This window comes from Gamsiella multidivaricata (assembly GCF_025024155.1).
Source record: "Gamsiella multidivaricata strain RSA 2152 chromosome Unknown BC939scaffold_10, whole genome shotgun sequence".
NCBI classification, from domain to species: domain Eukaryota; kingdom Fungi; phylum Mortierellomycota; class Mortierellomycetes; order Mortierellales; family Mortierellaceae; genus Gamsiella; species Gamsiella multidivaricata.
Window position 1 is genome coordinate 370,099 of NW_026251718.1, and position 24,869 is coordinate 394,967.

At 49.0% G+C, this 24,869-nt stretch overlaps 7 protein-coding genes across 7 annotated transcripts; 2 read left to right on the top strand and 5 right to left on the bottom strand.

The window, feature by feature from the left end:
- Positions 1 to 61: 61 nt before the first annotated feature.
- Positions 62 to 5,120, bottom strand: BC939DRAFT_441306 (uncharacterized protein; the record flags this gene model as incomplete). The annotated part of the gene is made up of 7 exons (XM_051554204.1): positions 2,817 to 5,120; positions 2,432 to 2,680; positions 2,163 to 2,340; positions 1,797 to 2,054; positions 1,579 to 1,693; positions 1,399 to 1,479; positions 62 to 1,275 (listed from the first exon to the last, which is right to left on the bottom strand). Coding segments are annotated over exons 1-7 (4,298 nt in total), but the record flags the coding sequence as incomplete, so codon positions are not given.
- A 3,683-nt stretch (positions 5,121 to 8,803) lies between these two features.
- On the bottom strand, positions 8,804 to 12,523 carry BC939DRAFT_500104 (citrate synthase-like protein; the record flags this gene model as incomplete). The annotated part of the gene is made up of 3 exons (XM_051560009.1): positions 8,804 to 11,291; positions 11,380 to 12,050; positions 12,158 to 12,523. 3 exons carry the CDS (start codon positions 12,521 to 12,523, stop codon positions 8,804 to 8,806), a joined length of 3,525 nt encoding a protein of 1,174 aa, XP_051415707.1.
- Positions 12,524 to 12,610: 87 nt separating this feature from the next.
- On the bottom strand, positions 12,611 to 13,691 carry BC939DRAFT_441313 (uncharacterized protein). The gene is made up of 2 exons (XM_051554205.1): positions 13,491 to 13,691; positions 12,611 to 13,394 (listed from the first exon to the last, which is right to left on the bottom strand). The coding sequence occupies exon 2, from the start codon at positions 13,302 to 13,304 to the stop codon at positions 12,822 to 12,824; it is 483 nt and encodes a 160-aa protein (XP_051415708.1). The 5' UTR covers positions 13,305 to 13,394; positions 13,491 to 13,691; the 3' UTR covers positions 12,611 to 12,821.
- A 506-nt stretch (positions 13,692 to 14,197) lies between these two features.
- BC939DRAFT_441315 (DHS-like NAD/FAD-binding domain-containing protein) lies at positions 14,198 to 16,163 on the bottom strand. Its single transcript, XM_051554206.1, has 5 exons — positions 16,142 to 16,163; positions 15,960 to 16,042; positions 15,407 to 15,869; positions 14,970 to 15,302; positions 14,198 to 14,840 (listed from the first exon to the last, which is right to left on the bottom strand). Exons 2-5 carry the CDS (start codon positions 15,975 to 15,977, stop codon positions 14,293 to 14,295), a joined length of 1,362 nt encoding a protein of 453 aa, XP_051415709.1. The 5' UTR covers positions 15,978 to 16,042; positions 16,142 to 16,163; the 3' UTR covers positions 14,198 to 14,292.
- BC939DRAFT_441318 (uncharacterized protein) lies at positions 15,928 to 17,454 on the bottom strand. The gene is made up of 2 exons (XM_051554207.1): positions 16,405 to 17,454; positions 15,928 to 16,220 (listed from the first exon to the last, which is right to left on the bottom strand). The coding sequence occupies exons 1-2, from the start codon at positions 17,214 to 17,216 to the stop codon at positions 16,136 to 16,138; spliced, it is 897 nt and encodes a 298-aa protein (XP_051415710.1). The 5' UTR covers positions 17,217 to 17,454; the 3' UTR covers positions 15,928 to 16,135.
- A 3,707-nt stretch (positions 17,455 to 21,161) lies between these two features.
- BC939DRAFT_441333 (uncharacterized protein) lies at positions 21,162 to 23,108 on the top strand. The gene is made up of 6 exons (XM_051554208.1): positions 21,162 to 21,455; positions 21,618 to 21,695; positions 21,800 to 21,886; positions 21,982 to 22,220; positions 22,324 to 22,467; positions 22,569 to 23,108. Exons 1-6 carry the CDS (start codon positions 21,419 to 21,421, stop codon positions 22,644 to 22,646), a joined length of 663 nt encoding a protein of 220 aa, XP_051415711.1. The 5' UTR covers positions 21,162 to 21,418; the 3' UTR covers positions 22,647 to 23,108.
- Positions 23,109 to 23,926: 818 nt separating this feature from the next.
- On the top strand, positions 23,927 to 24,864 carry BC939DRAFT_441334 (NAD-P-binding protein). The gene has a single exon (XM_051554209.1). The coding sequence runs from the start codon at positions 24,029 to 24,031 to the stop codon at positions 24,776 to 24,778; it is 750 nt and encodes a 249-aa protein (XP_051415712.1). The 5' UTR covers positions 23,927 to 24,028; the 3' UTR covers positions 24,779 to 24,864.
- The last annotated feature ends 5 nt before the right edge of the window (positions 24,865 to 24,869 follow it).

Below are 24,869 nucleotides of genomic sequence, written 5' to 3' on the forward strand. Positions count from 1 at the left end.
AAAAGTTGACATTAGCAAGAAACTCTTTTTGAACCAGCAGGGCTGAATTCAGTTCCATCAGCAGAGGATATGCTTTTTTTATTGTTCATTCATTCTGCACTGTAGAATCCTCTCCAGGAGAAGGATGTACGGGAAGTGTATGAAGCGGTATAGGGTTATGGGGAATGCTCCTCAGTAGAATCTCACTATGCGCCCTTCTAAGATGCTCCGGCTGATCGGGTGAGGGCCGCTGAGCATGATGCACAGTGACAGTCTTCATCAGGTCTTCCTCATCCTCCTCTGTGTCATAAAGCTCATCATCCTCACTATCCCTGCGTCCTGGAGGCTTGATATAGATAGGATGGCTTGCATTGTTGTCTTCGATCATCTGGTGAGTCTTGAGAACGTCATCCATTGTACGGACAACTGCCAGCTTTTGTTGGAGACGCCGCTTGATGGACGAATAACTGGATTTGCGCCGAACAGGACCAGCTAGATGTGGATGCTCTGCAATCCTTTGTGGCACTGAGGAGGGGGACGCACCTACCGACGCTGGGCCTGCGTCGATGGTTCCCTCTCCTGGCAGGTGGCTCGCAGCATCACCTGCCGATATCGGAGAGGTGCTGATCGAGCTTTGAGGCGAATTGAAGTGCACAGTTGGGGAATAAGATGTCGGCGATTCCGTTTCCAAAATTGTGGTGCTAATCTTGCGGCGGAACGGTACCGAAGACTGTTTTTTGGATCGTCTGTTTGATTGGCCAGCAGTGGAGAAGACGGCAGCAGCAGCAGCAGCAGCCCCCGCAGAGGATCGGACTACACCACCGGGTAGACCAGTGCCTGGAGCGGATAGAGGTCCCCCTGGAACAGAAATGCCAGAGCCAGTCGTTGGTGATGCCCCGCTGTTCGGTGGGTCATTTTCAACAGGAGAAACCTGCGGTGGTTGATCGCAGTCTGGGCTGGTGGGGGCAACAGTCGTCGTCTGGGCCAAGAAGGCTGCCATAAGTTCTGTCATGTCCTGGTTGAAGCCGTCCTGGGCATTCTTCATCCTCTCCAGTTCCTGCTTGAGCAACTGAACGTCCTTATGGATGGCACGCTGTGTCACCTGGGCCACAACCTGCTCCCCAGTGACAGTATCCACCAAGAATCGATTTTCAATCGAGAGGTTCGACTTGTTGGCGATGTAATATTTGGACTCGTACAGCTCTGCTTCTTGCTCATTCGCTCCGTAATATACGTAGTCGGGAAAGTAGTTGCGGTTCTGCCGCGCGCCCTGGGACATGAGGAAAATCTCCACCTCTAGGTTGCAAAAATGGCACACACACACACACACACACACACACACACACACACACACACACACAGGGTCAGCCGGTATCGATGCATCATCGCTGGATCTCTCAAGCAATGCCAGACACTTACCAGCAATGACTTCTGACCACTGCTTAAGCCACGCAAGCTGGCCCTGATCCTTGCTCTCATTATAGGCATCGTTCATCAAGGCTATAGTGAAAACGCGGTAGGGTTAGATGCTGTCTTTGGATAGACAAAGCAAAGTATAAGACATAAGGTATAACTTGATGCAGAGCCGAGAATCATTACCGATCAGGATATTGAGAAGCAGAATGGCCGTGAAGAAGAAGAAAATAACCATCATGACATGAAAGCTGGTGGAGCCCTTGTCAAAAGAATCAGAGATGGGATCGTAGCGGCCAGCCTAGATATATACATATAGCCCCGTCATCTCATTAAAAACATGCATCGGTGCATGGCATGGCAGTTGCAGCTGGAAACACTCATCGAACGACATGGTTTCGTACCAAGAAGAAGTACGTTGCAGACAGAGCTGAAAAGAACCCTGTGGGGTATCCGTCCGGGTAGTCTCTCCCTTCGCCTTCACATGTGTCATTTGCCACACAGGGGTCGTAACGCCGAGTGTGCAGTAAATGGAGTAAGGCATGTGTGAAAGCAATCAAGAAGAGGCCAAAGATCAGGAAGAACCAGCCAATTCTACGTGTGATATTCAAAATGATGTTGACAACAATCCCCAGCTGCTTGATAACACGCAGCTCGAACAACTAAAGTGTAGTACAGCAGACGCTGGTGTTAGTGGCAGATTGACTGAAGCGAATACACCGAAAGATTACCGAGACGCAAAAAGCCGTAGAACACCCTGGACAACTTACAATGTTCATATAAAGGGCCAGGATCGCAAAGCTCATCACCCAAATTTGGCTAGGGCCTCTGTCGCCATCGACTATATCAGTGCTGATATCGATGGGCCCTGGTTGGGTTTGCAAAAACATGAGGCACCCAACGACCGGCAAGACATATGCAGCCAGATCCATGTAGTTATATGGCGACCTACACCCCAAATAAATCGAAAAATAACGCTAAGAATGTGTCTGTAGCGGTAAATTGACGAAACTAGAAATGACAAAAAGTTAGGACGCACCTTATGTACTTTCTTGGCGAATCCAGAAACTGCATGATTTCGTATACAATCAAGATGAATCCAAAGATTATCACAGCCTTGAAGAGTGGACGCCATTCGAGTAGATATCGGCTGGCAATATCGGCTGGCGAGACATCATCAAGATTTGAAGACGTATAAATCTGCTTTGCTGTGATAATCAACACGAGCACAAAGAAGGTGAACACCACAGAGAAGCGCCAAATCCAGTAGAAAAGACCGAACTTCTGCCTACAAGAAAAAAAAAAAAAAAAAAAAGCAAAGCAAAGCAAAGCAAAGCAAAGTAAAGAGCAAAGAGCCATCGTATTAGGTTGTGGACCTATTCCTTGCAAATCAAAAGTCATTCCTTGGTTTCAAAAACGCATACCATTTGAACTCAAGTGTTGCCACCATAGCCGGACTATCAAAAAAGTCTTGTCCTGCGATGTCGGTAAACGCAGATTTAGCCGATGCCATATCCTTGAACCATGGACGATACGGCCCATACATGGACAGTTTCGGGAATGGAGACACATAGATCTTGTGCGAAAATTCCGACTGCAAGCTCTTCTTGTCCTCTTCTACAACATCCGGCCTTGCTGGGAATTCCTCCTCTCTCTTCTCGCGGACAGATGTCTCAATATGCAGAATGTTCAAGAGACTCGACGCGCGGAACGGGAGCTGAGAACGCAAACTGAAAACTGGCTTCTCATAGTCGTTGATGTTGTTGGACTTTTCAAACTTCTTCCCTGTAAAGATATTCCAGAACATGAGCTTGGACTTGAGCCACTTTCCGTACTGTTCGTTGGCAATGATGGCATGAGAGGCAACATAGCCGTAGTTGTGGACCGGGACATAAGAGGCCTTCCTGAACAGGTCCGCAAGCACATTCGGATATCGGTCTGAGAGCTCGTTCAAACACTGGACTGCTGGCATTAGGTATGCTGGGTGATACTTTTTGGCGTTCTTGATGCAGTAATCGACAAATGCTTCGAGGAGCTGCCCATTCCTCGCCTCGATCACGCGCTTGATCGGATTCAGCGCCTTGTTATCGCGGGGGATCCAGTCGCCATTGGAAGAGTTTAGCAGCCCCTCAACAAAGACATGATTTGTGCGTTGCAAGTGAGGGTGGTCCAAGAGAAGCGTGAGCACCGTAACAACATCAGACCGGGTACTACTCTTCGATTGAGGTGTCCTGCGTTTATAATCGTGTTTTCCACGGATATTTTGAGGACGAAGATCGACCTCGTCATCATCATGCCTATTGGCGTTGGCATGGACAGTGACGTTCTCTCCCACCACCACAGCTCCGGGAGCTGATGCGGAAGACTCTAATACGTCGGCGTCAGAAATCGGCTGAATGTTGTTCAGTGGTGCTGGTTGATTAACAGTGCTGGGTCCTGGTCGCTTCGTGCCCTTCGCGTCCTTTGTGTTGTTCTGTGCTTGGCCTGGTCTCCGTGGTGAAAAAACACAGATAGACATCATGCGATTGATATGCTCTCGCGTGAATCGAACGATGGCTTCTGCATGGTCCTCGAACGTGAACGTCAGCTGTGGTGAATCCCTTGTCGTCTTCTTACTCTCGTTATGAGAAAAGGTATAGGCGGCTGAAAGCAAGTGAACGCTCCGGAAGCAGTAGAGAATCGCATAACGAGCACCAATATTGCCTGGCCCTGGGATGGGAACAATCTTCTTCCTCGACCTGTCATTCATCTTGATCTCGGCAACGGTACTGCCCGTTTCGGCATCTAGAAAGATAGAAATACCCATGATGTCCATGTAGTAGTCCCTGACTCGCCTAGACTTGTAAGCGACACCGCCTGGCAGCAGCTCCTTTTCGTCTCTGGGCTGACTCCAGATGAACTGCAGGCTGCACTTGGAGTTCTCAGTCGTGGGCAGGTTCCAGATTTGCAGAGTCTGCATTCCGACAACAGCAAAACGAGTTCCGCATGGGACAAAGAATGTTGACTGCAGGTTCTCCGGGTGGACGACTTCCTCGGTGGTGACGCGCATCCATGGCTCTGGCACAAAGGAGAATATGATTCTGGACGTCTTCTGTTTCAGATTCTCCTCCACCACTTCGACACGGAGTACCCAGTACGACTTGCCGTCGCCTTCAGGCAACAGCTCTCGGTGGATGCCGGTCAACAATCGATACTGGATATCGACGTCATGCGAAGACTCGTAAACAACATCCTCGGGTGCGGCCTTCAGAGCAGTCTCGCTATCCTTGATGAGTTTGGAGCTCGTAGGCTGATGGGAGATATAGCAGTTGATTTTGGTGCCGTCGGACTCGCAAATGATGCCTCTTTTCCAGAATCTCTTGACATAGAATAAAGCCAGGATGGTCGAATCGATAGTCGGAATAGGAACTTGGTTAGCAGCAGTCTCGGATTTTAGCTGGAGTGAATCCAAAATCCAGGCGCTGAGCTCGTAATTAACACTGCTTCTCAAAATGACAAACAGCTGGTCATCCTGACCATGGAACCCAATGTATTCGATCTTGAACCCAGGGAACTTCCGGTCATCAATAGCCATACCCGTATTAGCAAAATACGTCGTCAGGCTGCCGTCCACACTCGCCAATGCCACAATGGACTCGTGAGGTGAGATAGCCATCTTGCTGTGTCCGTGGAAGGTGGGGCCTTTAAATCTGGCGTTCTCAATACTGGAAATGTGAGTGATGTTGGATCCTGTTAAAAGATTCCAGATAGTGCAGCTGCGTCCACCATCCTCCAGCCACATGAATGTGTTGCTGCTGATGGACTCCATCATCATCTTGCAGGTGATGCGTCTGGAAAGTGTTGGCAAAAGCTCCGTCAGTGTGATGGTGTGCATACGCTTCCACCTCTTCTCAGGCGAAATCTTGAAGACATCCAGGTATAGACCATTGCAGGCAACGAACATTGTGCTGGATGGCGATGAGTTGTTCCTGTTGCTAGTCTCCTTGGATTCGTCACCGCCATCACCCTCGTCAGCATCACCGCTGCTTGTTAGAGCTGCGTTGACATCGTTCTTTTCCCAGTCACTCTTCCTCGTCTCTGGCAAAAACTCACCGTATCCGATGAAGGTGCGCAAAATGCTGTGCTCCCACTGAACTTCCTTCAGCTGACGCATCTCAGACGGTGTCGGTGCAGGACTGGCGCTGTTGTAGCTCTGTTTACGGTCTCCTTTCGCTTCATCCTCAGCTGGAGCTTCGTTCTTCACATCCGTGTTGATGTTTGATTCAGCGTCGATATTGACAAAGACGGACGCCTGGGGAACCAGAGGGTTGTCAAACAGCTTGAAAGGGAACGAGGCCTTGTTCATTTTGGATCCATCCATCCACTCTCCGATCTTTGGTTCCTGGTAAATCGCCACTTGGTCACCATTTGTCGACAGAGCAAGTCCTATGGGGAGCTCGCCGATATCAGTGTGCGGAACGACGGCTACAGCGCAGCCCCTGTACAACTTTGACATGTTCCTGGACGGATTGAGTGGGTTTTTGATGATACCCATGTCCCAGACAGTAATGTAGGCTGCGTCCTGAGAGAGTGCCAAAGACGCGAGGAATCGGCTGCTTTTTGAAGATGCTAGCCTGGTGACCGGAGCATTCGGCGGCATGTATGAGCCATTCTGATCACTTGGTCGTAGGTTTGCCATGTCGATGGTATAGTTGGGAATAGCGGCTCTTGACACCATAAAATCGGAAACGCCGGCTATAGAACAAAGAGGCATTTGTCCAAGTGAAGGAGACTGTTGTTACCATCTACTGTGTGCATTGACACCATTAAGATGGGGTTGTTTGATGTGGAAATTGCCGCAGTGTATTGTCCTTACCTTGCGGCTCTGACTTCACTGTCATAGGCCTGATCTCCACATGCTCGATTACAAACCCAAAGTACTCGACCCGATCGATGTTCTCGTTGTTGCAGAGAACAACTTGGATCCGAGCATTCCCCACGTGTGGCTCGATGACCAATTTCTCTTCAAGGATCAAGTTGTACCATCTGTCTTTAGCTGTTAAAAAAAGAAATTGAAAGAGATAGAGAAGATAGAGACGTTAATATAAATGCTGCTGTTGTAAACAACTCTTGCTAGCAATCGTAGTTACCTAGGACGTTCAATCTGTAACCAGGCATGATAACATCTAGGCTCCCGCTGATATCTGGCTCTGCCTATTTCAATCAAGCATAGCATGATAGTAAGCCTAACTGAGCTATGCGTTATAGTAGTGGACCGCCAGTCGCTTGAAGGTAACTTACGTCGTACGAGACATGGACGACAAAATGAAACCCATTCGGGATGGCAAAATCCTGGAGCACTTTGACGCGCCATTGGATAGTATAGTGTCCAGCACTGAAGTTATTAAAGCTGGCGATAAGCTAGCATGAAGTAGATAGAGAGTGGATGATGGAGAGTGGTGTGGATGCGCATTGTTCGATGGTCAGGAGCCGCAGCTTCAGGTTGTTTGTGGCTAAAATAACAGCAGCAGGCATGGGCATGTTAGCGCCAACGAACCTTAAAAGCGGACGTTTTCTCTGGGATGTGAGCTGCCATTTCTGCTCTAAAAGTATAATTGTGGGCAACTGTGTGAGTCCTAACACTGCTTAAAGGATATGCATGAGCAAATGGTGCACAAACTAACGCTTACTGTGGTCGAAACCGTGGTCCTCTGAAAGAGAAGAGGGAATCGTTCATTCGAGTTAACACCGTTACATGTCCAGTCATCAATAGGTTTGCGCATGGAGACGCTGAGAATCAAAGACTTACTCGGCCTTGCCAGTAACCAGAACGTTCCTTGCTCGCGAGAGGGAGAAGCTGTTCGAGGAAAAGAATCGTCGCTGGGCTGTGTTTGGGTGAAAAACATGAAGCGAGGAACAATAGCTGGTCAGTCATCCGCGTGGTTGTCCTAGGGCAACATATAGTCTGTTCACAACTTGGGGTTACCAGTTTTGCAAGGATTTCTTGATCTCGGTATTTCAACAGGCACCTCTAGTCGCCCTCCAGAAGCTTTCTCATCTCCTTCGTGGTGATCGATCTCGGCCATGCTAGGCATGGCCTTGTGCTGGTTCCTGAGGGAAGAGGTTTGAAGAACTGCTGGAGCTGAAGCTGGTGTCTGGGGTATATCCTGGAGTCCCAGATTCGAGTCTCCTGAGCTGTCCTTCTTCCAGAACATCGTTCCTGAATCTTGTGCTGGCTTGAGTGGATATGTCTCGGATGGTTGAACGTAAGGTTTCAGGAAGCACAATGCTCTCTGCTATGTCTATGCACAATGCCAGGGTAGGGTATAATGGACAACAAGGACAAAGAAGGATGGGTTTATGAATCAGATTCGGAAGAGAAGGATGGAGGGAGTGTGTGCAGACTCGATCGAGTGTAAAAACAGCTCCCCGGCCGAGTGTGAAAAGCGAAGGAGATGAAAGAATGGATCGCTCCTTCACAGCAGGCCTGTGCAATGGCTAGTAATGAGCAAGAGGGATGGCGAGCCAATGGAGGAGAGGAGGAGAGGAGGGAAGAGGAAGAAGGACTAGGGTCGAAGCGGGCGCAAGCGCTCATATGCGCTTTGCACTCTTGGAAAGCGTTCCCTGTTTATTGCGCCCATTAGTGAGCCTATTTGGATCGGCCCAGGTCCGCTCGTTCGTCTCTGCAGACGTCTTTGAGCCAATGGAAAATGCATGTCTTTGCCTACCCTGCCCTCCTCCTCGTCGCTGCCTCGGCCCTTGTATTGATCTTAACTCCCACCCTTTAATCATTCGTTCAATAGGAACTACACGGACAAAAAGAAGAGGCCAGCTGGACAGGGGCATTTGCCTGAGCCACGCAACCAGGCAAGGAAAAGCCGTCTGCATGCATAAACAATGGTGAGCAATCCATCAGAGATGAACAGCGACGACAATTCAAAGTGCATGTACGCGGGGGTTGGAGCTCCACATGATCCATTTGAGGCAGTGTTACCACTTCTTAGACGCACACACCCTGGCGCAATATGCGATGGACCACTTTAAACGACATCCCATGCACACCATGCAAATAGAGCATATGTCCAACAGTGCAGAATTGCCTTTCTGGTCACGAAGGAAACTGCCTAGAATGAGATACGCCTTGAGTACATCGGTATTTTTTTTGAGCTGCTTGCACTTCAGCCTCCGACTGGAGGAAGTTTTCTTCCATGTCCAAGGGCTGTTGGGCACATCGTCCTAGGAAAGAATTAGGGCTACGCCCCGACAGCCTGGCCCTACTTCATCACCATTCAACTTACTGATCCAACATCATTAAAGTATAATTACGAGAATTAGTAAGAAGTTGAAGCAGATTTATTCATTTTATTCAAGTATTCAATATTCAATACGAGCGGTGCAAATATGGACAGGGCAGGAAATATAAAAATGTTGCTTAAGCAGCCTTCTTGTTGATGGAATCCAGAGACGCAACCGTGCGGCCCAGCTCATTGCCAGGAGTCAAGTATGAGATATCATCCCAAGGATGTCTGTACAGTCCTTGCTTCAGTCTCTTCTGGTCCAGGAAGTGTCCAATAAATCCGATCGAACGCCCCAAGACGAATAAACCGTTCAAGGTTCCAATCTTGATGTATTCCTCCGCTTCCTCGCGAGTAAAAGCACCCGAGTGCCTCAACAGATCCACAAACAGAATTCCAATCGCACCATCAACGTTCAGAATTAGATTGTCCTTCTTGGACGTCGTGATCGTCTCCACAGCTAGAGCATAGTCCAAGACTGGGGTCGAGGGAAAATGCGCCTTGGCGTAATTCTTGATGATCTCGACACGTAAATCCGGGTTTGTCCTCGACTTGATCTTGTGTCCGATACCGAGAATTAATTTGTTCTGCTTTCTCATCGAATTGACAAACTCACGAGGGGAAAGCGACTTGTCATAAGCAGATGAGAACTGTTCAGCAGCACCGTCTAGGGCGCCTCCAAAGCGATCTCCTATGGTAAGGAGACCAGCGCAGAGAGACGAGACCAGATCCTTGCCAGCACGGGCAGTGACAATTGTGTTATGGGCTCCGGAAACGGCAGGGCCGTGATCGGCTGTCAGCATGAGGACCATCTCGATAAACTTGCAAGCATAGGCTGGCAGACGACGCTTAAACCACAGCAGCGAGAGAACGCCACCGATTCCAATGTCCTCCTTGAAAACATCTGAGATGCGCATACCGGCATAAAGTAGTTCCTGTCCACGGTCATCGCAGATAGTGGAGACGAACGAAGCGGGCTTGCGGACCAAGCCCAGCTCCTGAGCCCAAGAATAATCAATGGGGATCTTGGGTGTCTCGGGCTCGGAGCGAACGACAATAGCACCCTTTTTAACCAAGGTCTGATAAGTCTGGCTCAGAACTAAAGGTAGCTTCTCGAAGGTCTCGGGAACAATCGCACCAGTCGCACGAAGGGCTCGGTTCTTGGCATCTGCAGTCTCCAGATCAGACTGAGCAAGGGCACCAGCGTGCCCAAATTGAACCTCGGTAGCAAACATCTTGGCGCAGGTACCGATGCACCAGGCAATAACAGGCTTACGAATCGTGCCGTTCTTGATCGCCTCGCAAACCCTGTACTCCTCCACGCCTCCGACCTCTCCCAGCAAGACCAGCATTTTGCATCCAGGGTCCTTTTCGTAACGAAGCAAATGATCAATAAAGGTCGAGCCTGGATAGCGGTCACCTCCAATGGCGACACCCTCATAGACGCCATCGGTTGTGCGAGAGATTATGTTATTCAGCTCGTTCGACATGCCACCAGATTTGGACACGTAGGCGACTGATCCAGGCCGATACAATTTAGATGAGACAATGTTGTCCATCATGCCTCCAGTATTTCCGATCTTGAAGCAACCGGGTTTAATACCTCCGACAGTCGCTGGTCCGATCACTAACACGTTGCGTTCCTTGGCCTCCCACAAGATCTGACGGGCGCGACGTTCTGGCACACCCTCGGCAATGATTGAGATGGTGCGAATTTGCTTCGAGTGCTTGAAAATCTCGCGGGTAGAATCATAGACCGATCGGCAAGATGCAAAGTTGACAACGGTATCCACCTCGGGGAACTTGGCAATGGCCTCATCCAAGGAAGTAAACACGGGCAAAAGGGTCTCCTTGGTGCCCCAGTAAAATTTTTGGACGTGAGCACCGCCAAAGGGGTAAACCATGGCTGCCACAGAGGGGACCTCACGCTTGCAGATGAAATCAAAGTCGAGCATTCCTTGTACAGCACGAGGTTGCATTCCATAGATAAACGAGCGAGTATGTGCGGTGAAGGGCGTGTTCTCGTCGCGACCAATCTCTGCACTCTCAGCGCTCTGGTCCTGGAAGTAGGTCATTCTGTCTTCCAGAGGTGGTGGCGAGGAGGCACGCGATCCACCGTTAAGTGGTGTGTTGCCGCCCAAGAGCTGGTCTTGGAGCAGGTTTCCAGATAACAATGTGGCGCTGGGAGTGGCAGCCCCGCTTTGATCCAGTCCAGAGGTCTTTCCAGTCAAAGCCAGGGGCACGATCTCGGTGATGTGGGTCTCGGGGCCAAAGACTTGGATCTCAACTCCTAAAGTCTCGCCGAGTTGACGCATCGAACGAAGACCCTCCTGATAGTTTGGACCACCACGGCGGACAAAGATGCGGACTTTGTGAACGATGAGAGGCTGCTTGAATTCGGTTAGAGCACGGACAATACCCTTGAAAGTGGAGGCGACGTTGGTAAAGTTGGCAATGCCCCCTCCGATAATCAGAACCTTTCCAAGAGGATGTGCCACCGGGGAGCGAGTCATGAGATCGAGGATAGTCCTGGCATATTCATAGGTCTGAGTCTCCGTGGGTGCTCCAGAGTACTCGCCATAGTTGGCGAGCTCACTCGCCTGACCCAAGGCAGCAATGGCATCGCTATTATTGATAAGGCGGAATGCACTCGTAGGTCAGTGGATGGCGTTCAAGCGTTACATCAATCATTACAGCGATGAGAGCAGCATACCTGTAGACAACAGAAGCACCTCCTCCTGCGACCATGGTCCAAATGCGGCCATCCTTGTTCAAGATCGTAAGCTTAAGAGATGCACCAGTCTTGGAGTCCAACTCCTGAACGTATGCCTCCTCTTTGGTCAATTCTCGGCCGAATGGGGCAGGGAAATCCAATGGGGGACCGGCATCGACGCCTCGAACAATGCCAGCGGCCAACCCAATGTTCTGAGGAGCTCTGGCAAATGCCCACTTGGGTCCAGCCTCGAATTCAGCAGTCTGGTCAACCTTGGCAGCCAAATCCAAGTAGTAGACCTGTGCGGGATGTTCAGGAGTGGGATCCAGGACGACTAAAGGATTGATCTCGAGATATGTAAAGTGGAGATCGACATAGACGGCATAGAGGCGTGTGATGAAGTCGACGAGGACGTCGTGCTTGGTTTCAGGAACGTGAGTCAAAAGCGCGCCCTTGATGGTTACAGGTGCGGGGAAGATGTCGTTGATCTTGACCTGAAGCTTCAGGGCCTTGGCATCAACATCACCGACCTCGATTCCTCCTTCGTGTGTGAAGAGAATATTGTCGCCGTCGCGGTCCGAGTTGATGCAGATATAATATTCGGTGTTGGCGGGGTGAGGAATGAAGGGTTCGACCAAGAATGTCTTAAGAACGCCACCAACATTATCGACCTAAATTTCGTTGAAGCATACAGGGCATTAGGCCTGGACCAACCGACAGATAAACTACAACAGGACGACTCGACTTTCCAGAGACACGCAAACAAAGCGTCACTTACAATGACCTCCTTGCCGGCGTGCTCGCTGATCCAGGTCCTGACTTGGGGCCAGTCTGCGTTCAACAACAACAATCCGCTCTTGCCGCGTCTCTTGATCAATTGATCGGGCTTAGCGACCAATTTAGCCGTCAACAGCCAAGGATGGATTTGCTCCAAGTTGTCAAGCAGCTTATGGACATGCTGAGCGAAGACGGCCTTATCCGTGTTCAGGAGGGCAGTGTCAATTCTAATGTGAGCCAGGCGTGTTGGAGGCTGGACAAACTTGGATCCAGTTGCAGAAACGCTGGAGGCTGGGACGGGTGTGCGAAGAAGCCAGTGTGCCAGCAACAGCTTTCCGTCGTACTCGCGAACTGCTTTGGCGGACATGATTCTGAAGGGAGTTGAGAGAAGTGGGGTCTAGACGTGTCTTTATAGTCTTTTCTACAGTTCCCGGTTAAATAACGTAAGGTTAATACGACTGCTGGATACTCCCCGGTTCACTCAAGGTGTGCGACAGACGCATCCATGACCCCACATTTTCTTTAATTGTCCCCAGCCATAAATTCTAGATCAGTGTGGGGCTAACGTACTCAGCCGAGTATGGCAAAAGTGCAAAGGAAAGGCTGCGGGGAAGATCGGAACAGGGTTCGCTTCATGCCGAACCCCACACAGGGACCTGACTCATTCACGTAGTAGTTTGCTGTGGACGAAAGAGGAGAGGACAGAGTGATATATATAAAACCCGATGTGTGTATGCGCATGTGCATGTTCGAGTGCGTGTGTGAAACGCTCGTTTGAGGACGCGCAACACCACTGTGGGGATAATTATTGGCGTTTTTGCAGGGTATTTCTTGGGAATGGACAATGACATGCATGGTAGCAAAAGACATGCACAAACCCCAGTACCTTCTTTTTTGCTTGTGTCCGTCTGATGTGGGAAGGTCTCGGCAGAAGAAGACGCAAAAGAAGAAAAGAAGAGGGTGACGAGGGAAAAGACGGTTGTGAATGGCGGCAGCAAGTGATCGCTCTTTTTTGCGTGATGGCAGGCAATAATATATCCCGCCGTCTCCATAGTTGGAACGTTGTACATAGAAAAGGAAAAAGTGTAGCACTTGCTATACTCTCCTGAAAGCCAGGAACACACTGACCGGGGGCTCACTGTCCGCATCGCTCCATGTTTTTCTTGTCATCCATCTGTGACACTTTGAATCCGGCTTATTCAACTCCCCTATCTCACCTTGGCCTTACAGGCAGTTTGGTAAACGCATATTATTTAGAAACACGCCAGTCTCGGTCGTTTTTCATGTGGACTATTCCTTTGTTCTTTCTCTTATATACTTCATGCTTCACTCAGTTCGGCACTGGTCCGGTACCTATCTCTTGGTCCCTAATGTCGCGCCCTACTAAAGCAAGTCCCGGCTCCAAGGCCAGTTTCTCGTATATACTCTGGTTGCCGTATCCGTCCCTTGGATCACGGTCACTTTCTTCATAAGCCCCTTAACTTATCAAGCAGACACGGGTGCACTGTAACTGGAAGGTTGGGGCAACTGTCATTTCAAGGCTTCTGAACATTGGATTATAGGAACGTCGACAAGAACAAGCTGGGAAAGTAACATATATCGCTATAGACAATGAATGGGATAGCAATGATTTTATTCAAGCGCTCCTTGATCTCCAACGCCCGCATCGAGTTGCTGTTGCCTCCCTTTTATCAAAGCGACACACAGCAGTTAGTTTAAGGATCAAAGAGGTTTAAGCGTGGCACAGTTACGAAAACTATAGACCATACACAAACGAGGGATCAAAAAGAGCTTGGCTGGAGTCAGGTATTGCGTGGCGCCCAAAAAAGTGAATCCATGAACTGTGCCATGTAATCGGAGGGGCGTCAATGCACTCCCCGCCGTCAACAGCGCTACAGTAGCCGTTCCCTTCGAAAAGGAAGTGGTGGGTCTCCTATAAGTACGTGCAGCGGGAGGTCCAAGAGGCAACATCCGTAATTGTATTGGCTCACCCAACCACCAGAAACCCACCAGCTAAAGAGCATTGCCTTTGACATTCAAATCCCCCAAATGAATAAAAGTTTATTAAACGATATGGACATCGTGAAAATATGGAGCGACCCACCAGAATAAATATATGTACAGTTCATAGCGCGTTCAAAGCGTAGAGTCGACAGAGTCATCAGCGACTTTGTCATTCAAGGAGCTGGGGAGACTGGATCCTTGGCCTCGTATGGTATCCTGGCTGCTGTCACTCTCGCTATCCGTATCCAGTATCATAATCCCCAGCGATCCGCGGCGCTCACCCGTCAGTCTCCTGTGATGCTCATCGTCATCGTCGGTATCGGCATCATAGCCCTCAGCCTCACTACTTCCGAACCGCGCGCGTTCCTTGCTGAAACTCTGACTCGATTCGTATTCGATATCACCGAGAATGGCACCCTCGAACGTATAGGTGTTGGGCTCAATCACGGACCACTGGGCACACCCCCCTTTCCCTGAACCATCTGCATTCGTATTGATGTCCATGCCTGGTACATTCGAGGTCCCTCCTGGGAGCTTTTCATGTCTCAGCTCCCACCCCGCCATTCTGCAAAGCTCAGCAACGATTGTGTCACAGTTTCCTAAAAGCTGCACATCGAATTCCATGTGCGTGATCGGCGTTCGGTTGATCAGAATCTGAGGAATATGCTTAGGAAGTTGGTCTAGTAGTATAGGTCAATTGAGCAGAATAGAAGCGAAGAAGGCAAAGAAAGTGCTTGGTATGAGCATTGACAGCGACAATGATGCAGACCTGGAGTATTTACAGCCAGCAATAGGTACTTATGACTTACGCATAATATCGCTCACCGGGGCAACCTTCAAGCTGCTTCCTATAACAATCAGCAGGTCAACCTTGTCGCGATCTTCGTCCCAGTTGTCATCAAATACGGTTGGTAACCGCTCGCCGAAGAATACGATATCTGGCTTCATTACTGCCGGTCTGGTATCATCAGCACCATTCGTCCTGGATCCGCCGTCGATAGCCTTCTTTCCTATGTTCAACGGTGAAGTCGCGGTCTGGCACACTTTGCAATATGCAACCTCTTGCTTAAGAATCACGTCCTTGATATCGTCACCTGGGACCTGGTGCTTGCAACGCAGACAGCTGGCAGTCGCAAAAGATCCTACACGTTGAAAAGTGAGGAAGATGTTCAGTTAATGGCCGAGTTGATACAAGGAAATTTTGTCCGCAGCGTCAAACAGCAAAAAATAGACTTAAAATCCCTACCATGGCATTGTAAAATGCGGCAGATGCCAGCCTTTTGCTCCAGTGTATCGATATTCTGCGTATAGTTCCTCAACAGCTTTCCTTGGTCCTCGAGAAGTTTAATAAAATTATGTGATGGGCTTGGCGTAAAATTGCTGGGAAAGATTTCTCTCGCGAAGGAATAAAATACCTGGGGCTTCTCCTGGAAGAAGTCCAGTTCAAACATCTGCGTGGGGTCATCCAGTTCGAATTCTGAAAGGCGGGAGTAGATTCCGTCGGACGACCTAAAATCCGGGATGCCACAAGATACTGAAACGCCTGCACCCGTTAGGACCATGATGTTTTTAGAGTGTTTCAGAAGGTCGACAACATGGCCAAGCGTGTGAATATGAAGCAACCGATGGCGACGCTGAAGTTCACGCTCCAGGCGTTGCGTGAGTGCTCCGATTAATTCGTTTTCCGTCAGATTTTCCTGGATTTTGAACTGTGGCAGATATAAAGAGAAAAAAAAATGGTTAGATGAATGTTAAACAGGCCATCCAAATCACCAGTTCTTATCCGGCATTGCACATACCCCTTCATGTGAAACCATGAGCAACAGTTTTTTCACAGTGTACACTCCTGTTAGTACATATTCCTGAATGATATGACTGATTCCTATAGAATTCATTTAGGTGTCAAATGTTCAATATCAGGAGATGGACAGAGACAACACAAGATCGCACATTATAAACCAATTGAAGATGAGTATCATACCAAATTCTCTTGCTTCGTCCATGATCTTTGCCTTCTCTTCCTCTGTAAGTCTGTCCAGGCATAATGGATCTGTGTCGTGGTAAGGAAATCCTGTAGACCCATCATGATAACTGCTTGATTGAATGTTGTTGACATCAATGTCCAAGAAAGAGTCGTCGTCGTCGCTCTCAGACGTATCCACTCTGTTGAAGTGTTCATCGACGGTTGTGTCGGCAGCGAGTTCGTAGTCCTCATCTGAATCGTCGTCTGTGTTCCCTTCATAGTTCAGCGATAAATCTAGAAACGCTTTCTGCGCTTGGAGGCCCTCCGGATCCGCCATCTCGTCGGCAGTTGGTCCGCTTTGTTCGCCGTCCTGAGTGCAGCTGTGCTTGTTATTCTGAGGATGAGGGAAAGCCTCGTCATCCACATGCATTGGAGTTGATTCTCGGCTTTGCGTGTCTGCCATTCCTGGGATGGGACTTCCTTGTCGACTTATCGTAACAGTACCCACGGCGCGCTCGATTCCTGCTGTTCTAGCTGGCGCAATACCGAATCGTGTGCCCAAACTGAGGCTCTCGAGCCCAGGATCAGCCCGGTTAATAAACGCAGGCGGCGTGCTTGGCCTGATCTCCTCCAGGGTCCGTGATCTGACAAGGATAGGGATTGTTTGTGTCACCGCGGCTGCATTCAAGTCAAAATTTTCCTCGCTGAGTGCATTTAAAGACGATACCAAAGTCATAGGCGAATCGGGCTCCAGAAGTGGCGATGTCTGAGGCGAGGTTGGATCGTCGGCGATTTCTTGAGATGTTCGATACTCGGTCAAGCTAGCCTGCGAGAGGACCAGCGACGTCTTTGACTTTTTCAAAGGTGGAAGTGAGCTGTGATTGGTGCTTGTTGTTGCCTCTCCATCCTGTGCTTCTCGGGCATCGGCCCTCTTTCGGTTGATAGGCGAGACTGGTTGAGAGTTGCCTTCGAGCAAGACTGACGATAATGTAGGTGAGCAAGAGTCCGTTGTGATTCTAAGAGGGGTGTGCTTGATGTCACTGCTGTCCAGAGACCGGTCGTCAGACAGATCTGTACCTGCGTCCTGTGGCATGTGTGGCCCGATTCGTCCTGCAGGATGCTTGCGAAATGTCTGTGCTCTGTTGATTAGTCTGTAGGAAAGCCTGTCGTTGTCTTGTGCTGAGCGTGGTGAATGAGAGAAAGAATGCGATGTAGCAAGAGGGAAGAATCAGAAGTAGCCAGAGAATAGGATTACAAGGAAAAGCTATACGCTTATTGGCTTTTGAGCAAGTGGATGAATAAAAGTGTTCAGGGGCATAGCAAGGCTCTTGCCAAGTTAAAAAGTGACTTCCGCGTATAAAATCCTTCAATTGCTCCCAACTGTTTTCTTTCTCTTTTCTCTTTCTTCTTCTTCCCCTTATTTCCCCCACTCGCCATATCACATCTTTGCCATCCGATGGATCGTCAGGATCCGCTCCACTTACCAGTCCAGACCTGTCTACATGTATCAAGATCACCCTGCTGTAGGATCGAGATCAGGATCAGGATCGAATCAGGATCGGGATCAGGATCAGGATCGAATCAGGATCACATGTCTGATCAAACCGAATGCGACATTGGATCTCATCCTTTACGATTGCTCTGCGGATCAAATGTGATTTGATTGTAAGTTGCCAGCTTTGTGATCAGATCACTTTATTGTTATTATTTTCTCGCTACTCCTTGTTTGATATGATGATCTACGCTCATGCTACTTTAAACCCAGCTCAATTCGATATATAATGAGATTAAGCGTCTACAACTGAACAACACTCGAGCAGCAAAACAATTAAGCCCATCGCGTTTCAATCCTGGAAGCATACCAGTCCTTAACCGAGATACCTTGCTTTTATTGTTCCCCGGTATTAGGTTAATAAGACTATTTTCTCACAGGCCGGGCTAGCATCGCTTGATTTCAGCTTTCACGTCAATTGCGAGCAACTGAAATAATTGAAGCAGGTGGAACGATTGAAGCAATTAAGCCAACCCCTCGTCAGACAGGCTCATGCAGGCAGGGGTGAAGGTGAGGTAGTGTTATAATTGGTCTTACGTCTGAACTGCCCGCGCATATTTTTTTGTGGCATCGCGACAAGGATCGATTTTGCAATTTGCTGTATTGTAGCATTAGCAAGCATATCTATGGTGTTGCTAGATAGTAAGCTTGATTCCAGGTCAGGTTGCCATCGTTGTTTACAGGCTGTAGATCTGTGGACGCGTCTGTGCAACAGGCTGAGAACAGGCATATTTGGGCGGCCATGCTGTCGCGATGGTACGGAAGCTATGGATTGGCGAGCCCCGACACGACTCTTGAAGTGATACTCCCTAAGCTTGCCGATGGGAACGATCAATCTCAATAGGAGTTGACCAGGTTTTGGCTCGCCAAGCTTCTTCAAGCAGCTATCCATTGTAGTCGTACTGTCCCAGCTAAGGGCCGCCGTAACCTCTTTGTATTACACAAAATGAGGTGTCCATTTGATCGGGAGGTTTATTTTCTACAATAAAGTCATTCACTTTCTTCATCACTGTCTTGCTACCACTTCCTATGATTGATAATTTCCTTTGCAATCGCCATGAAGGATATGATAACCGATATGTCATTGGATTCTTTCTCTCAACATTAGGGATTGAGGAAGATGATGCGCCAGCAGCATGTCCCGGCCGTTTACATGCAATTTGTGCGGGGAAACAAAATTTGACCAAAGATTCTTTTTGAATTGATTTCTTATTCTAAAAATATAAGACCCTCCTGGACGATCGGTTTCGGGGAACAAAAAAAGGATGGGATTTGTGGCTTGGTGAGTTTTTGAATTGAATTTCTATTCTAAAACTATTGGTGCTGGCGATCATGCATTGCTGCGGGTCGTTGTCAATGGTGTCCTTTGCCTTTGTCTTTTCCGATTTGTTTGATCCATTCCTCCACGCTCTTTACAATATCCTTGGCTTTTTGAGAAGTCTTTATACGCGTTCGGTAAATGACTTCCCAAATATGACCGTATCTGATGAAGAACCTGGAAGGGAGGTTCTCTTTTTCCTGCTCTAACTACAATAAGATGTACCAAGCAATCAACCAGTTTCGTGAGGAGAGCCACGCCTATTGCCGCAGATGACAGAAAACACGAATGCACAGTCAAGTCAACAGTATCATATCTAGGTTGCTTTGGCGAGGTCTTAAAAGCTTCAGGATCCCTTTTCAGTCATATCCTTCCGAGATCTCTCTATACCAATTCCGATTGCTTGACCCCAGAGGGAATTTTTTGCTTACTGCAAGGGACTTGCTGTGCTTATAGCGCCAATGGTGCTCGATCTCTACTCGGTCTTGGTTCACCCTTTTGAGTGTTTTCTCGGAGTCCCCATGTCTGCATACATGTCTCACTGACAAATCTAATTCACGCGGTCGACCTCGTTTTCCGTCGTAAAGTAGACGGGAAGTGGTGCGTTGCCATTCAGGGATTTCTTTTCGTACCAGGAGCGCGAGTTTCCTTGCGAGCAGTGCAGCCATTGAAACGTGTTTCTCCTGATATATGGAGTAGGGGAGTCGTATTCTCAAGGGAAATCATATGGTACGGTAGCAGTCGAGGGGTCATAGTTGAGTGAGTAATGCAGAATGTCTTTGAGCTGCAGGAGATTCATGTGGTATAAGAGTGAGTGAAAGTGGGCGGAGGTAAAAAGGAAAAGCTCAACAGCGAGTCTGGCGAGCAAGAACAAAGATAAGAAAGAGGTTATTTGCATGCGAATGCCAATGGTTGACCAAGTGCAGTCAGCGGTCAGATACCTGATGATTGCATGTGAGAACCCTTTCTTCCCCCTGCTTAATGTCATTTTCCATTGCGCTAAAGGATCTGTGCGGTTTGCCAGATCTTTCCTATCCATACACTCTCACGCTCCTTCACTGTTCCCACACTCTCATCTTTCTTCACTGCCATTGTTCGAAAAAAAATTCCATATCTTCTCGTAGTGTAGACAACCATAGGCATTGAGGGCCTGTGGCCCTTTCTACGGAAGGAAGGGTACGAGCCTGTTCTTCGCCATCAGTCCTTCCACTTGTTGAACCTTCCCAACTCCTTTGATCACAACTCGGCAATTGGAGTCGACATCCTTGGATCGTTTTATGTAACCGTCCGCCACGCGTATTCCTCACACCCCATGGAGGATGCTCATTGCGTTGTTGAGCGAAAAGTACGGGAGTTTGGAGCCCAGGCGAACCTGGTTCTTTACCTGGATGGCGGCCCCTCAAAAGAAAAGAGACCCACTCAAGTGCACCAGCTTTGCGGGTCATGTTACGGAGCTCAGGACAATAAAGGGACAACTCGATGAGTTTTACAACGGCAACAACCGTTTCATGAAGCACAAGTGGGATGCAAGAAGGGCCAGAGATGCAGAATACAGACTCATAACGGATCGCCTACTCAAGTTGGTTGGCGGGTCGATCGGCAGAAAGAGGGATGAAGCTAATAAGGTGGTTATTGGAGTCGGTTTGGGCGAGTTTTCAACCAAGACGAGGCTTTCCTCGCTACATGAGTCCTTCCAGTCATACTTTGTTCAAAAGGTAGGGGTACTATCACTAAAGATTCCAAGTCGTGTAAAATCGTTTTGTATATTTTACTGACTTCGTCTTGGTGTCCCATAGGCGAGGACCCTAGGCTACATCGTGGTTGGTCTAAATGAATACTATACGTCCAAGAAGTGCCCGACGTGCGAGAAATTTGTCAGGCAGGTCGAGATCCGCAGGCTGTACTGCCCGACCTGCAAGTCTTACATGCACCGCGATACCATGGCGGGGCACAACATTGCCAATGCGATTCATGGTCATTTGGTCAATCAACAACAGCCTCCCTATCTTCAACTGGTGGATAAAAATGGGCACTACCCCCGGATGCAGAATGCAAGATCGCACACAGAAGCCGGTAGCAGCAACAGCAACAGGAGCAGCGGCAGCAGTAGCGCGGTGGAGCCAGGGCAAGGACGAGTTGGCGGTGGACGCGAGCGAAGAGCGTCCATACAAGATGCCCGCCGTAAGCGAGTCTGCCAAACAGTTTAGCTAGTCTAGCTTTATTTTCCATTTATGTGTGTTAGCAAGCACACTTTTAGTTTAGAGGTAGCACGTCCTCGCGGGAAGAATGTCTTCGGTGACGTATTCTCGGCGAGAAACGAGCTACTTTCTTTTCCGCCAGCTGTTCTTGAGACGATCGTTCACACTCTCCTCTTCTCGTCGCCCACTTCTCCTTCATCCTCTTCTTTCACTCTCTCACGACAAACATGCTCTCCACAGTTGGTTTGCGCATGTCGGGTGCAGGTAAACGCCATCCGCCATTTCCGCCATTTCCACCTTTTGAGCTGCTTCGGAATCTCCCGAATCTCGGAGATCGGCAGCTCGGACATTTGTTTCTCAGTCTCTTCTGCCTCAAACCAGACCTCAGTATCTGATGCGAATCGCCCTGATCATTCCTACGAATAGTTGCCCGCAGCGCCTTGAAGCCCATGGCAACCCAGCAAGTTCGCCACTTTGGCTTGGTCACGGAGAAGGAGGAACAAGGTTAGCACAAAGAATACGTCACCTGGATGGATCTGCATATGCTCATGCTGTCGCCTATCCTTTTATTGACCCTGGTTGCCGTCGCTTTATGAATACCTCTCTAGCCAACACTCCAGTACAGAACCGCAACATGTCAACAGCCATCACAAAGTCATACCCTGGACCTCTCCAACAGCCTTCGAATGCCGTCGGTACGCATAGAGCAACGCTTTTCAACATCCCAACGGATACAGCAGAGATATCATGTTTACAGGAATACTCATCTCGTTTGCTTTGTACGAAACAGAGTATGCTCTTTCGACTGTCGACAAGATCATCAACTGGGGTCGTGAGGGTTCGATCTGGCCCATGACGTTCGGTTTGGCGTGCTGTGCCGTCGAGATGATGCACATGGCCGCTGGTCGTTACGATCAGGATCGCTTGGGAATTGTGTTCCGTGCCTCTCCTCGTCAGTCCGATGTCATGATCGTCGCCGGAACCCTTACCAACAAGATGGCACCCGCTCTTCGTAAGGTTTACGATCAGGTATGACATGCACTTTGTAAATCCTCTTATAACAGGTCAGACGGATTTTGGAAATGCTCGCTCCACTGCTAACGGGTCTTTTTGCATTTTGTCTGGAATGTAGATGCCCGAGCCTCGTTGGGTCATCTCGATGGGATCTTGCGCTAACGGAGGTGGTTACTACCACTACTCGTACTCTGTTGTGCGCGGATGCGATCGTATTGTTCCCGTCGATATCTATGTACCTGGATGCCCCCCTACCTCTGAGGTATGTGTTGGGAAGGAAGGATGGGAAGCAATAGGATAACTGGCAGAGATGCCCATTATTTGACAACTCTAACTGGCGTGTTCTCTATCTCTTGCTTATAGGCTTTGTTATATGGAGTACTTCAGCTTCAGAAGAAGATGCGCAGGAGCCGCGTCACCACCATGTGGTACAGAAAGTAAAATAGAACTCGTCGCCTATACATATATTGTTTTCCTCCCCACTTTGCCATCCTTCTCGCCATGTCTTTTTCTTTCTTTTGTAATGAAAAAACAGCAACAATTTATTCCAAATTAAGATCGTTGCTTTGATAGTCTAGGATGCTTTTTGAAGCCGTTTAGACGGATATTTTGACTTGCGCACGAGCAATGTGAGAAAAAATGTTGAAAGTTGAAGCTGAAGAGGGTTAGAGGGTAGGCCTGCAAAGTGCAGGAGTAAGGGGCGAAACCCAAAAAACAAAAAAATGCGTTCAAAGTTCGGGCCACCATGGCGATGTTAAACAAAATTCGTAGGTGTATTGACACCAACTAAAATCAATGCACCCAAAATTCGCTGAGCGAGTATGCAAGGTGGCATCTGAATTTGAACGCGTTTATCGGTGTAGCAAGGTGATACAAATTTTCTACTCCTTACTTGTGCAGAACGAACAGCGTGCCCGAAAAAGATGACAGGCGCTTGCTTGCTTCCTGGAAAAGATATAAACAGAGCGCACTGCGCATTCAAGACACTATTGCTCACAACCTGTTTGTTTATTCAGGCCACTTATAAGCATTGGCCATTCATCCGTTCATCCATTCATCGTTCAAGGGCCTTGAGTATCGTCAAGAGATGCTTTCCTGGCAACTTTGAGCGCCGCCCTCTTGTTTTGTTCCACTATTCGCGATTTGATCAAATGCACTCCACATCCAGCGATGGTCGGGTGAAATACGGGTAGTGTATAAACTTGCTGATCCACTCTGATCCCCTGCCTTCACTTTTTATCCTCAGCCTTGCGTTGTTGGTTGCGCTACGGCTCCTGCATACTCTAGGTCGAAAGTCCGATCGTTATTGGCGAAGGACGCAATCAGTGCGCGTCCCAACAGCGTGAAGAATATACGAACCGGAAGATACCTGCACCAGTGATTGAGTTGTTCAAATAGCGTGGTCTAGCAGGCCCTGCGCAGCGTTAAGGACGCCCAGAACGGAGGGGTGTCTGTCAATCTTTCCCAATCACTCAGTCTGTTCATGCACATGCAGTATGCAGGATGAAGCCACTTACTTTTGCAATATAATAAGGTTCATGTACTGTACAGCAAGCGGACATGGCCAGTTTCGCATTGGGCATAGCGGTATGGAAGTGAAGCGCACGCTGGCTGGCTGGACAACGACATCTGTTTATGCGCACGATTTAGCCGGCAGCAAAAAGAACGCGCATGCGCGAGATATAAAATGGCCGCTACAAGAGGCTCTTTGTTCCTTTCTTGTCCGTCCACTCTCACGTCCATTCTCACACTCAAAGGCAACCTCGACAATCACTCCAACCACTCCATCCCCACAACTCCCACTCCCTTTCACTCTATCCGCCATGTCTTCCACTCGGCGTGTTGCTATCGTCACTGGTTCTTCCCGAGGTATCGGTCGCGCCATTGCCCTGCGTCTCGCCAAGGACGGATATAATGTCGTCATCAATTACCTGTCCAACGCATCCAAGGCTCAGGAGGTCGTTGAGGCCATCCAGAGCTCCTCCGAGTCGAAGGCGATCGCCCTCAAGGGCGATGTCGGATCCCTCGCAGAAGGTGAAAAGCTCATTCAGGAGACCTTGAAGGTCTTTGGACGCATCGACACCGTTGTCTTCAACGCCGCCTGGATTGTTTACCAGGCCATCCACGATGTCACAGAGGAGTCGTACGAAGAGGCTTTCCGCACCAACGTCAAGGCACCATTGTTCTTCACCAAGCAGCTTCTCCCGTACCTCCAGTCTGGCTCGCGTTTGATTTATCTGTCGTCATCGTTGACCTCTGTTTCGGGTGTGGGGCCGAACAACTTTTTATATTGTGCGACCAAGGGGGCGGTCGAACAGATGGTCCGGACATTGGCCAAGGATCTTGGTGGAAAGGGGATCACGGTCAACTGTATCAATCCCGGTCCTACCGACACGGACGGATTCCGCACAGGGAAGACGGAGGAGCAGATCAAGTTCATTGCAGGACTGAGTCCAGTCGGACGATTGGGACAGCCCGACGATATCGCGGGTGCGGTTTCATTTATAGCAAGCGAGTCGTCTGCATGGGTCAACGGACAGATCCTCCGCGTCAACGGAGGCATGGCCCTCTAATTCGTGTTCTGAGGAGTATTTTAAAGATAGGAGTGAATAAAATTGTACGTCCTACTTGGTGGCAAAAAAGAAAAAAAAAGAAAAAAGGATG